Raw genomic sequence first — 13209 nt, 5'->3', positions numbered from 1 at the left:
TTTACCGTCCAGCATCCGACATCATTATAATCATAAAGGAGGAAAAAACGTGCACGTCTGGGAACTGTCATGGGGTGTGTTTGAGAGGAACCGTCTCCGTCTTTTTTATTTCGGTACACTATAAAGTGAATCGTTTAACAGAGAATTGCAAATTCAACAGTTGTTATTGGCTGTTGACAAATAATTACGTTTTTTGGAGAAAATATAGCCTGCAAAATGAATACATCTGAATGTAAAATGCAAACATGTAGACATTTTTAAAGTAGAATACCTTTGTATTTTATTATCTTCGGCCTTATATTATCTTATAGAAGGCATAAACATCAATCATAGTGGGTGCTCGGCCAAAGAACGTATATAAAGTCGGCACACCAGTGCTCCAAAAATGTAAACATTTGTTAAGATGCTCGAAACGTCACGCACAATGCGAAAGTTTATATATATATATATATATATATATATATAGAGAGAGAGAGAGAGAGAGAGAGAGAGAGAGAGAGAGAGAGAGAGAGAGAGAGAGAGAGAGAGAGAGAGAGAGATAGCGAGAGCGAGAGAGAGAGAGAGAGAGAGCGAGAGAGAACGAGAGAGAGAGAGAGAGGGAGAGAGGGAGAGAGGGAGAGAGGGAGAGAGAGAGAGAGAGAGAGAGAGAGAGAGAGAGAGAGAGAGCATTGGTGTGTCGACCTTATTTACAATTCTTTATCTTTTTATCTAATAAAACATAAAAATAATATGCATTTAATTATATATTCTACCTATTTTACATAAAAAAAATCCTGACTCGAAAAGCATGCTAGGAGTAGCTATTCATCAGCTTTTTTTAGTCTATAAATAAGACTTTCTCCAAGAAAAGGAGCAAAGGTTTGTTTTGTAAGAACAAGAGTCACGATGGGGAAATAACTTTTTTGACATAAAGGGGTGATGGAGAGAGCTATAAAAAGTGTCCATCTGAAAGAAAGCTTTATGAACGTAGACACAAAGTGCACTCTCTTTGCTCTCAGTGTAAGTGTGGGCAGCATCATATGACTAAGTGGTTTTCACAGGCCTGCAGCTGTGTGGACTGTTTCGTACAACATTGCTTTACTTGTCTAAACTATGGATGGGTCAGTATTTAGGTTAATATGTAAATGTTTGATTTGAACAACTTGTAGAATCCAAAAACATTTGCATGGGAAGCATCGATTTTCAATGCAAACAAAACATTTGGATATTTATAATATTAATAGTGCCCAATGATTTTGATGCATCAAACCGAATCTAAACACAATAAGAACTGTAATGTGAACATCAGTTGATTGTTTTAGTATTTTCATTGAATCTTTCCGTCTCTATATCATCACAATGGGCTCATTGAGGTACTTGAATGAAATCTCTTCCTGTTAACTCATTTGTTTGAATAGCAGGGAATGGCTCACATTCACACAGCTACCGCGCGTTATACAGCTGGCGTCCGATCAGTTTGTTTAAAAATCCGATGAAGTTTTTACTTCATCTGTCTGCTCTGTTTGTGAATGCGATCTGTGGTTTCAGATCTCACGCACCTGCTGAAACATGACATTCATGCATACCTGCCCACAAACACACCTCAAGAAAATGTTACATTTTCTTTAATCCATCCATTTCTGGAACGATTAAAGTAAGATTTAGTTTGAATGGGTTTGGATTATTGGAATAGTGCTCTCAATATACCATCTGGTGGTCAAATGAGATATAAAAAAGATAACTTGGGCATCTGGAGAATAATAAATCAAGGAAAAACATACAAAAAATAGTCTTTATATTAATACAGACTCTGTACTAATGCATACCAACATGAAAACAAATAAACCACAAACATGATCCTGTCAAGAACAATATGCAATGACGTTTAAAATAAAAGAAGATCAAGTTTGAAGACCCATTGAGTAAACAGTCATTTTACGTACACGACTTTGTACCTGTTAATGTGTGAGATAAATGTTTATCATCTTGGAGTGTGATTATAACGTGGCAACTTCTTTATACGTACTAGAAAGTATGTTTAAAAATGTGCACTGCTTGTCGATTTATATGAATTACGAACAGGGTATACAGAACCAACAAAACATAAATACGAATATTATGTTTGAAATAAAAAATAAATAAAACAGCGGAAAAGGGAAAACGTAAACAGAAGTTTTTTTGCTAGAATCATATAACACAACAGGGTCCCGTTTGATCTGTGCTTGTGTAAATGGCTTACATGAGCGTCAAAATGACATAAATACTCATCTTGTACAAGTAAAGTGTTATGTTAAACATAAAGTTAGGCTTGTTTGTCGTTGTTTATGTATAATAAGGTCCCCTAGGGACTCTCTAATATGATTTATGAAACATTTCACATTTGTCAAGCGTAGAATTACTGTGTCTAACAATTACAGAAAATTATGTCATAGGTGTTCTTGCATATCAAACACACACACACCAAATAACAAACAAATATCTAGAGAACATTGAGGCAAATATTTAAAAAGTCACTTTTTTGTCGTGTTGTAAAGGCTAATTCATACCAGCAGGGCATTGTTTGTTATGGGTAAATGCATTTTAATACCACATAACAAACCTTTAAATTCATAAAAGAGTTGTTTTTGCTCTAAGGGGTGAATAAGATGCAAATCTGACTCAAACTTCCCACAAACCTTGATAAGCCGAAAGCACTTGCCTGTCTTTTGCAGACATCTGATTTAGACGTTACACAAGCAGAGGTTAGTCAACATTCATATGACATTCAGAAAACACTTATTACTCAAGAGAAAGAAAGTGTCACACAGCGCTGTGTTTATCAGTATGTAAACAAGAACCCTCTAACACAGCATGTGAGACATTCTCAATTTACGCACAAAATTACCATCTCGAATATGCAACCTCTGGAATCAAGTTAAAATAAAATGTTAAAAAGTTGAGGTAAAACTATAAATGTCCCAGACTTCAGGCATTTGACTAAAATCTTCAATTTGCTCGTCCATTAATGGTCCAGAGCGTTGGGCTTTCAACGCTGTCGATCACCCGACTCCAGCGATGACCAGCAGCTGGTGGTATAGTTGAGATTCGGGATTCGTGACATCACTAGTTGACTAAGAGGTTGTCCTCGTATGTTGTAGTTCTGTATGGTTTGAGAAACAGGTAAGATTACACGCCCTCTTTACATCCCAAATATACTTTTTATTATTTCCTTAAGATTTTCTATTCTGATGTCATTTTACACACACACACATTGATTTTTGTTTAACACTTTTGTGTTTTTTGGAGGATCTATTGACAGAAATGCATTAAATCTACATAACTGCATGTCTTCAGGGGTGTATAAAGACCGTACATAATGAAGTGTTATGTTTTTATAAACTCAGAATGGGCTATTTCTATCTACATACACCGCGGGTCCTCTAACATGGAATTCATCATGTTGTTCTACAGTAGCCCTAAACGGACAAACTGCTCTACAGAGTGCGTTTCGTAAATACGTTATATCCTTCAGGAAAGAAGCAAATTGGCATCGTAGAGGGAGGGGTGAGGTGAGCCGTTGGTTGCGATTCACAACCTCACCGCTAGATGCCGCTAAACTTCACACACTGGACCTTTAACAACTAACTCAAAATGTCTAACAGTTTAATATGGTGATATGTTTTTTTATATCTATTTATGGCTTATATAATTGTGTCAGACCTGTCACAGCAGCAGAAGAAGGAGCACGGTGAGGTCTCAATGCCGCGGAACTTTCCAGAACTGGGCGTGTCCGTGCATTCAGCGATGAACGCATGCATGTCCGTAATATGGATGGGCTCTTGTGTTTGATGCTGAATGGACATGAAAGGACATTGTTTATCAACATACAAATGTCACATTTTGGTTATTTTATCAATAAATACTCATAACTCATAAATTACTCATAAAAAACAGATGATATATGTTATGCTTCAGTGTAAACTTGTTTTTGTATTACTGTAATATGCATTCATCCGTAGTCAATTTCAACAAAAACTATTAAGCTAAGTGGCAATCCATAATTTCTGACTCTCTATCGCCATCTATGTTTGAAACGTAAAACTGCAGATTAATTTACATACATAACTTTACACTTGTTCGTTTAGTAGATACTTTGATTCAAAGAGAGCATCGTTTCTGTGTGTTTACGTTGAATGCCCGCAAAAACTGACGTTGTCTGTTAAATCTCACCTTAAAATTCAACATATAAATCATTATTATAAGCTTAACGTTGTGTTTGCACGGATCTCATCTCACTCTTACCTTGATTGTCTCATATGCTCCAGTGATAAGGGCGATAAAGAGCGACAGCACCATGTAAATAAACAGTGAGATGAACGTGTAAAGGTAAACCTGCAGAAGAGGAGAACAGCGTGTTTAATGCACTAAACGTGTAGCTTCACCTTTGTGTGACCGTGTGAAATAAACGCACCTGACTGAAGACCCACACCAGAGTACTGCTTTCCTGTATTTCACTGAATGTCACAAACATGTCATCTCCATTGATCAGAGAAAATAGACATTCAGACACCAGCGAGAGAGAGCGGAACTGACGGAACAGAGAAATAAAGAGACATTTATATAAAGTATAATGTTTATGTTTCCCATATAAATATTATTATAGAAAAATATAGTGTGTTTAATTAAATGGTATTAACACTGATGTGCCGATCCAGCGTGATGTACATACTTTAACATGGTAGGGTCCAAGAACGATCCATCCGCAGAAGCAATATCCGAGGTAGATGACTGCCACACAGCAGCAGAAACGGATCACATTAGGAAACGCAGCTCGTAAAGTGATGATGAGAATCTAAAAAAAACAGGATTTAGGGAAAAGCTCAAACAACAACATTCACAAATATATTATATTGCAGTGAATTAAGCTACAATTAAAATAGTTTGTCAAACAAAGAGAAAAAGGATTTAATTCAGATTTGATTGTGGCTTAAATAGTTCAACCAAATGTTTTTATAAAATTCACTTTACCCAATGTATATGACTTTCCACCTTTAGTAAAACAAAGATTGTTAAATAAAAATATCTGTCACTTTAAATACCGCTTCAATGACCCCTGTATGACTACAATATTACATCACAGGACGAAAAACGCATTAGATTAGAAGTATCGACATATTTAGGGCTATGATGTGCTTGTTTGGGTTTCAAAATGATTAAATAAGCTAAAAATATGTACGTTTACTCACAAATGTTTCGTTTACTTTTAGAAAGACTGAGTTTAGATGCATGTGCTGTTTTCAGCATTAACACGTTGGGAACAACAGTGTATTTATAATAAAGTGATAAATATGTTTATAGGATTAATCAAGATTTATCGTATCCAGAATATCATTTTGTATAAATAATATGTCTCTGTACTGTGCATGTTAATTCTGTATTTATAAACACACACATATAGATATTCATTAACATTTACACATATATAATTTAAATTATTGGTAAATATGAATAAATAATTTCCGGATGCGATAAATCGTGATTTATCGTTTGACAGGCCCAAAAAACATATGGTCGCTTTAAAGAAGAATGATCTTCGAAGTTTTTTCCTCATTTTTAGGCTTGTAAGGTCAAATAAAAAATGTTCTTCTACTTTAACGTGTTTGTTATGTATGGGTGTGTCTCTCACATTGTACTTCTGAAAGAAGGTGAGGTAGCGAATAACTCCGACCCAAACCAATAACGTTGAGGTTCCCAGGAGGATCCCGCACTCATCGTAGGACGAGATGTTCTGAGGTAAAACAAACGATGTATCAGAGAACACACCTAATACCATTGAGGTTTTTAGTTTACATTTACTTACATAAGGATGATGTCATCAGCGCCTGACTAACCTTCAGTTCGATGCTGATCTTGATCATTGAGCCTGTGATAGTGAGCACGTCACTGATGATGAGCAGAATATACCAGCCGTTAATAAACTCCATCCGATCGCCCCAACAGACGTCACGTTTCAGAGAGCTCTTAAAATACTTCACAAACTCCTGAAGAGAACAGGAACATGGAAATATCATTCTCATGCTTCAAGATATAATCGTTTAATGAACGTGAATGTGCTTTATATTTTACGTTTTGAAGCATGATCCCTCTGATGATGGAGCGACTGCAGAGGACGAGAGACAGAATACACACCACAGCGATGATCACGTCAAACCACACACGAGCGTAACTTTCAGCTGCACCAAATAAAAGAGAGAGAAGTGATAACAAGCTCAAGGTCGCACAAGTAATGTAGTACTAGCATGTAAAACTGCCCAACATATTTTATTAATTTATTAACTGCTAATGTATCTTCTTTGGAGGTCGAGTCTTACCATGTCCAGACACACTTGGGTCTTTACATTCTTTAATGGAGGCTTTATTATCAAGACTGATCTTAACTTTACCACTGTGGGCTTTGTTATCCAGTAGAATCTGAACAGAAAATAGAAAAATAAATATATAGATTTCTTTGTAAAATATCTATAAAGTATTTTTGCTGTCAGACTGAAATCTTAATTTTTCCACTTTTTTATTTATAAATCATCACTACTGGTTAACATTCTTGTTTGTCTGTGGGTTTTGCAATTATTTTTGCTTTTTTCGCAAACAAAAGTATTAAAAAGAGCTTGTCAACTTTGCATTTATTTCAATAATCCAAAAAAGTGTTGCCAGTGTTTTTTCATGACCTGTAAAGGGGCAGCTTTGGAGATACGAGCTTTCATTCATACAGCAATTCAATTCAATCAATTAAATTTTTATTTATAAAGCGCTTTTCACAATATGTGTGACAAATCTTTCTATTATTTTCCTATTATGTTGTGAGTTGCGGTAAAGTTTTGTCTGCGAATGTACTTGCTCAATAACGGATTTGAGCCTTTTTTTTTACAAAAAAGTTACAGATTGCAGGCTTAAAGTGACAATTTCTTGGGCATTTCGTGTGCAAACTCACCGTGATGAAGAAAGTGTAACAGTCTGGAATTTCGTTGTGTATGATGGTCTGAAGGTTTATAGCCTTCAGCTGGAACGTTATGGTGACGTTAATGAGCCTGAAGAAGAATACATTGCCATTTAGTTATTATAGGATCTACAGACATTTCAAAATAAAAGTCCCATTTAACATACTTGTGAAACTTGAGGGTTATATTCCTGTAATCTCGACCCAGTGCTGTGGGGTTGGACATCGGGTTCACTCCAATACAGTCTAAAGAAAGACAAAAAGAGGAATATTTTACCCAGCTGAATCTCTGTGTCGTACAGTGTTATTAGAAGACAACCACAGTTCATTTTAAAACTGCATAAGAAAGTGAATGTAAAATCATCTGATGAGGAACCGAGACACAAAAAAACGGCTCTAAAAGAAGTAAAAATAACTTTATAAAAAACAATTGATCATTACTAATAAACAGTAAACAAACTAAATTGTAAAATGTATTTTCAAAGAAAACGTTTTATTATGTGCACACATCAGAGAAATGAGCGTCACTTTTTTCAATTTCTCTGGCTCAACGTCTGACTTGAGGCTAAAATACACTACAAGACTTTTGTTTTTGGCCAGATTTTCAGTTTGGACTTTGTCCCAGTCTGCAGATTTGATCAGTCAGTGTGTTTCTATCTGAAACTTCCAAAACGTATGCGAGTGTCTTTGCAGATTATAAAAGTCTTGTTTTGTATACCAGCCATAAAACCAACCCTTGAAACTGGAACAGGTGCTTCACCTGTGACCACATTTGGATCAATATCGAAAGTGTCGTTTGCTGGGTCGATCCGGCCCCTCTTATAATACTGCTGACAGAGAGACAGCGCGCTCCCATTCACGCCGACATCGTACACGTACGCATATTGACCCACCGTCGTGTCAGGCAAGGCCAGATACTGAGAATAAAAATGAATCAAGGAATGAGTCTAGTTCAAAATGTGCTTGTTGTCTTAAAGGAACGGGATCATTATGAATGAGGCATCATATAAATAATAGTCTTTGTGTTTCCCGTAATTACCTGTTCTATTGTGTAGAATATTTGGTCGTAAACATCACTTTGCCTGTAAACCGCGAGAGTGTTGTCTGAACCATCATAGTCTTTGAGGAACAGGTGTTTAAATGAGGCTGTGTTTTCTTCCTTAAACGTCACCACCATCTCATTGCTTAAACCAAAAAGCACCAGCTGCAGACAGCGAGAAAGAAAACAAGAGGCTTGCGTAATTTTGGTACTTCACATGACGATAGCATTTAATATTTTAAAAAAAGAGTAACATTTTCTATTATATATTCTAAAATATAGAATTTACTGGTTAGTTACTTGATAACATTTTAGGGACTGCAACATGGTTTAAAATGGAAAGAACGATCATCTAACTCTCACTAATAAAGGATGTTTATGAGAACATGAAACAATATTTTTCTTGTATAACAACACGGATCAGATTTTGACAACTTTCTGAAAATACCTGTGCAGTTACTATAATAATCTTCAGTATCTGAAGGACTAGTTTGAAAGGCTTTCTGCCTTTGGCTTGGTACTTTTCGCAGGGACTCATGAAGAAATATTTTAACTTCCTGCATAACGCATCCTCTTCCGGGTCATCGCCGCTATATTCATTCCTGCAGTCATTTGAACAGCAGTGATTCACGGGAAACAGAAGTCTGTCCTCTTCTGCAAAAAGAAAAGAGAACATGCAATGAATGACAATGTAAACGGGTTTCTAAGCCAAACGGATACCCGCTCTTTCAATTACGTTCAGATAGATGCAGATAAAAAGTCTTGGCCATCATTAAATACCAAAGTAGGAAGAATTGCTTTATAAATTTCTGTTCTGTTGAACACAGAAGAAGATGTTAAGAAGAATGTAGGAAAACAAACAGTTCTGGGGCACTTCTGACAACCATTGTAATTCTTCCTACTATGGTAGTTAATGGTGGCAAAGAACTGTTTGGCTACAAGCATTCGTCCAAATATCTTTCTCTGTGTTCAACCAAACAAAGAAGTAAATACAGATTTGGAAGTTTGTAAGTAAATGATGAGAGAATTTTTGTTTCTTTAAAAGGATCAAAGCTGAACCTCTCTGAACATTCAATGCGTGGCCTTTCTGTAGCTGACATAAAGTTAAATACAATAAAAAGGGGCCTTTTCAGTAACCATAATTTACACATGACATGCAGATTTGAGAACACAAATGTTTCACTTTCAGTCACAAAAAATCCACACAATATGAAAGCTAGAATGGGGAAAGCATATACTTCTGACCATCCTGAAACAAAGCTGTTCGGCTTCAAACAATGCAACAGTATCTCTCTGTCTTTATTTCTCACATAACAAAACTATCATTGCCAACAACGCAAATCCCGCATATGTGTTTCCTGCTGTTCTAAAAACTGCCAACCAAGCAATGCTTTGCTTCTTCCTTATTCCAGCTCTATTTTAAAAAGTGAAGAGATAAAACTTCATGCTTACTCCTTCCAACAAACGCAATAACTTCATAAAATAAAAATTTAGTTTTTTTTCATACAGCTCACAGATATGAAATTGTGAGCCTGACTGACCACAAAGAGTGAGTCAGTTCTGTACTATTATATGAGAGAACCTCTACCTGTCTACCACAACATCGATAGATAAAGAGCGGCCGAAAATGGGTAAACATAATTTTCCAGGTGAACTAAAACCAGATAAATCACATCTGATTCTGGATTTATAGTGGAACGCCGTTCTTCATGCCTCGTAAATGCCCTGAATCTCAATCTGGAGTAAGAGCACCTGATCTGGATTGCCATAGAAAGTGAAATGCAAAAGTGAGGCCCTTAAAAGATATGTTGACGGAGTCTGAGGGCTGACAAATATGAACTTTTTATTAATTTGTATACTTCATAGACAAACAGAATAATAGATCGACACACACGTCTCTCGTTTTTCTGTTCGACCTACAGTGAACTCCAAAAGGTGACACTGAGAGTAGCCTATGTGTGCTGATTTGTCCTTTTATCTTTCTTAAACAAAATTATCATTGTTATGATCATATATGCATGTCTGCCTGTCTACCGTTTGTAGACTTGTCCCTCAAACACAACATATGTTTGTATCAAACCAAAAGGATTTTGATGCATTGATAGGAATCATGACAGACATGATACACGATTAAGCCACAGTCACACAGCTGAAGCCATGTACATCTCAGACATGTTCATTCTCAACAATTGAATAGTCTCGTTGCCATCCCGACCGGTATATGTTTGATGAGTACTTGATTACATATCCACACATTAAAACGTCTATCAGAGTAACTAATTCAACACCGCTGGGGTTGAAACAAACAAAAAGCAAAACAACACAATGTTCTGCATTAAAGATCAGTATATGAATAGGATTAAACAAAAATGAGCTTTATGAGAATATGGTCAACTGGACTTAAAAGAGGAAGGAAACTAATCAATGTAATGCAAGCAGTATGTGAAAGACTGTAATAATGTTGACTTCTGGGATATGAGGACATGATGACCATAACCGTACAGGAAATTTGGCACGGTATTATTACGGTAAAAGTGTATTAACCATGATATTACCACTTGTATTACCAGTCTTACTATACAAAGCGTAATTACACTACACAAACGATAGTGATTAATAATAAAAGGAGATGGTTCCTTAATGAAACTATGGTGGTTTTCCCCAAGGGAAGAAAAATGCACCTAACCAATATTTTTACTTTTAGGTCATTTGCACAACATTAACAATGCGCATTAAAAACTTAATTGACAACGTAAACGAGCAACGGAACACATTACGATCATCCATTGAAGCGCTTTGTTTTGATATTCGGTATCGATCGATCACTCACCGGAGGAATCCGTGACTTTATTCTGGTCCACTGCCGCCATGTCAGCGTATGAAAATAACTATAATAATCGGTCGGCATTAAAAGGCGTAGTTTGATTCACAGCACGATAAATATTGATGACAGACGCGATTCCGGTTACTGCATGTTTACAGAATCAACTCGTGAGCTTGATTTCCGTACGGTCATGTGACAGAATCACGTGACTCTGAAGCGGCCCGTAAACACATTACACATGTCAGGGTAGAGCTTGTTGTGTATTATTGTGATATTACTCACGTTTGGGAAAAACGTTAAAACTTTCAAAATATTTGATTAAATATGAAAGAAAATAGATATTCGCAAAAGATGACGCAGTATGAACGGGGGAAATAATACGCTTTGTACTTAGCGTCTTCCGTGCGCATGCGCAGTAGCTCGATACTTGATCATTGAAGTTACAAATGTATTGTACAGTTCTTATAAGGTTTAATTGTTTATCCGAAATGTTTTTCTATTTTGTGACTCCAAAAACAACGATTTCAAAATATCAGTGTAATGGATTTGGTAGTTTTTAACTATAATGGTATCTGAGGGTCCGATCTGGTAATGTGTTGGGTTCTATTGGTGAGGTGTTTTTTAGCAATTAGCAGAACATCATTAAATAAAACCCACCAAACACAGGGATTTTGGTTTTAATGGTAAGCAGCTGATGGTTCACAAATGTATTTACAATGAAACCATTTCAGTTTGTATGTTTAGCAATGAGTACGAGTAGGAATGAGTAATGTTTACCAATGAAACATATTTACAAGAAACCTAATGTGTTATGTTACGGTCACAACCAAACGTCACGATTACACTTACACGTTGGGGTATGACTGAGACAAAAATTGCATTTAAGTGTTGTTACAGTTTAAAACAGGAATAAAGGATACTTGTTTTGTAAATGAAAGTATTTCCTCTTGGTTTACATAATTACAAATATCTACAGACAAACAAAATTGTAACAACAGACAATTTTCACCGACTTTCCTTAACATACCCAAACATAGAACAACCTATGCACTATAAAAAATCATTTTAATGCTGAAAATAAACAATTCACAAAGTCTGATGTGGAGGGTTATTTCAATAAAACCAATTTACACCAGTTTCCACTGGAAACAACCACCAATACAGTACTTTCTTTTGTCATATGCACAATGATTCCAACGTTTCCACACAAATGCAGTGGCGTGCTGTTTCAACGACTGTATCTTCACTAATATTGAATGTAACAGACTATTCAATACTATTGAACTTTATTATGGTACAGATGGTACATTCGTTTACAAAAAATCTGACATCTAGAAAGTGTGACCTTCATGCAAGTCTTTCATAACGTCAAGACATTTCTTATGAACTCTATTAATGTATCTGAAAAAATCACACTTAAATGATGTAATATGTCGACTCATATTATCATAACTTAAGACTAGACTTCTATGACTCATATCTACCATCAGGAGCTTTTCACGAGCAATGACCGCCTCATCAAACTTAATCATAAGTGTGGTGCCCTTATGCCAGTGAACAGTCACTTTGGCCGGGAAGCCACTGTGGGTCAAAATAGCTTCCATGATGCCACCCATAAACGCTGCACAGTTCAAAGTGCTGTTCTCTTTGGGTACTGATATGTAGGCGTTTATGAGTGGTTCCTTTTCAATGATGTAGTAAGTTTTGTCATCGCCATTGGCTTGTTCCAACTTTTCGGCTTCTTTGCCAAACAATGCTTTCCATACACTCACCTATGGAGAAATAGATAGGGTAAACACTACAGAATCTATGAGCACTAAAGGGGTCATATTGTCAAGGATAGGGGATTGGAGAACCCAGGTGCAGACAACAAGGGGTTAAATTTAACAAAGACCCTTTAATGAAATACACAAACCAAAAACCACAGAACAGGGGAATATAATAACCTAAACTAAACAGGAACACTAAACTAAATAAACACTACTATGAACTAAAACCACACTTGACAGGGATTAACACTGACTAGACTATTATCGAAAAGGTTTCCAGGACATGAACAAGCCGCAATGTCTTCAACAAGGTATAGAACACACAACGAACTGGCACCAGACAGAAGACACAAAGGCATTATGAAGGGAACCAAATTAAGGAAGGGAACAGCTGTGGGGCATGAAATAATGAACAACCAATAATGAGGAAACGAGAAAAAACATGCATCTGTCTGTCTGGTCTGTCATAATCCTGCCACTAGACTAGAAAATCATGACCAAGGAGGCAGAATCATGAAACATATCGAGCAAATACGTGTTTTTGTGTGTCTTTGGTCTGTCAGACACATAAAATTGCAAAAATGTAAGTGTGGGAACAAAAGATGTACTTTATCTAGAAGCGAAT

General features: G+C 36.2%; 1 protein-coding gene across 1 annotated transcript; it reads right to left on the bottom strand.

Moving 5' to 3' along the window:
• Positions 1 to 1753: 1753 nt before the first annotated feature.
• mcoln1a (mucolipin TRP cation channel 1a) lies at positions 1754 to 11053 on the bottom strand. The gene is made up of 15 exons (XM_079463409.1): positions 10822 to 11053; positions 8440 to 8645; positions 7992 to 8156; positions 7713 to 7869; positions 7120 to 7198; positions 6947 to 7043; positions 6330 to 6429; positions 6085 to 6191; positions 5850 to 5999; positions 5645 to 5746; positions 4688 to 4810; positions 4430 to 4546; positions 4261 to 4350; positions 3679 to 3809; positions 1754 to 3118 (listed from the first exon to the last, which is right to left on the bottom strand). The coding sequence occupies exons 1-15, from the start codon at positions 10859 to 10861 to the stop codon at positions 3082 to 3084; spliced, it is 1701 nt and encodes a 566-aa protein (XP_079319535.1). The 5' UTR covers positions 10862 to 11053; the 3' UTR covers positions 1754 to 3081.
• Between the last annotated feature and the right edge of the window lie 2156 nt (positions 11054 to 13209).

Source organism: Barbatula barbatula (assembly GCF_947034865.1).
Source record: "Barbatula barbatula genome assembly, chromosome: 8".
Taxonomy (NCBI): domain Eukaryota; kingdom Metazoa; phylum Chordata; class Actinopteri; order Cypriniformes; family Nemacheilidae; genus Barbatula; species Barbatula barbatula.
This window is presented reverse-complemented; position numbering and strand designations above follow the sequence as displayed.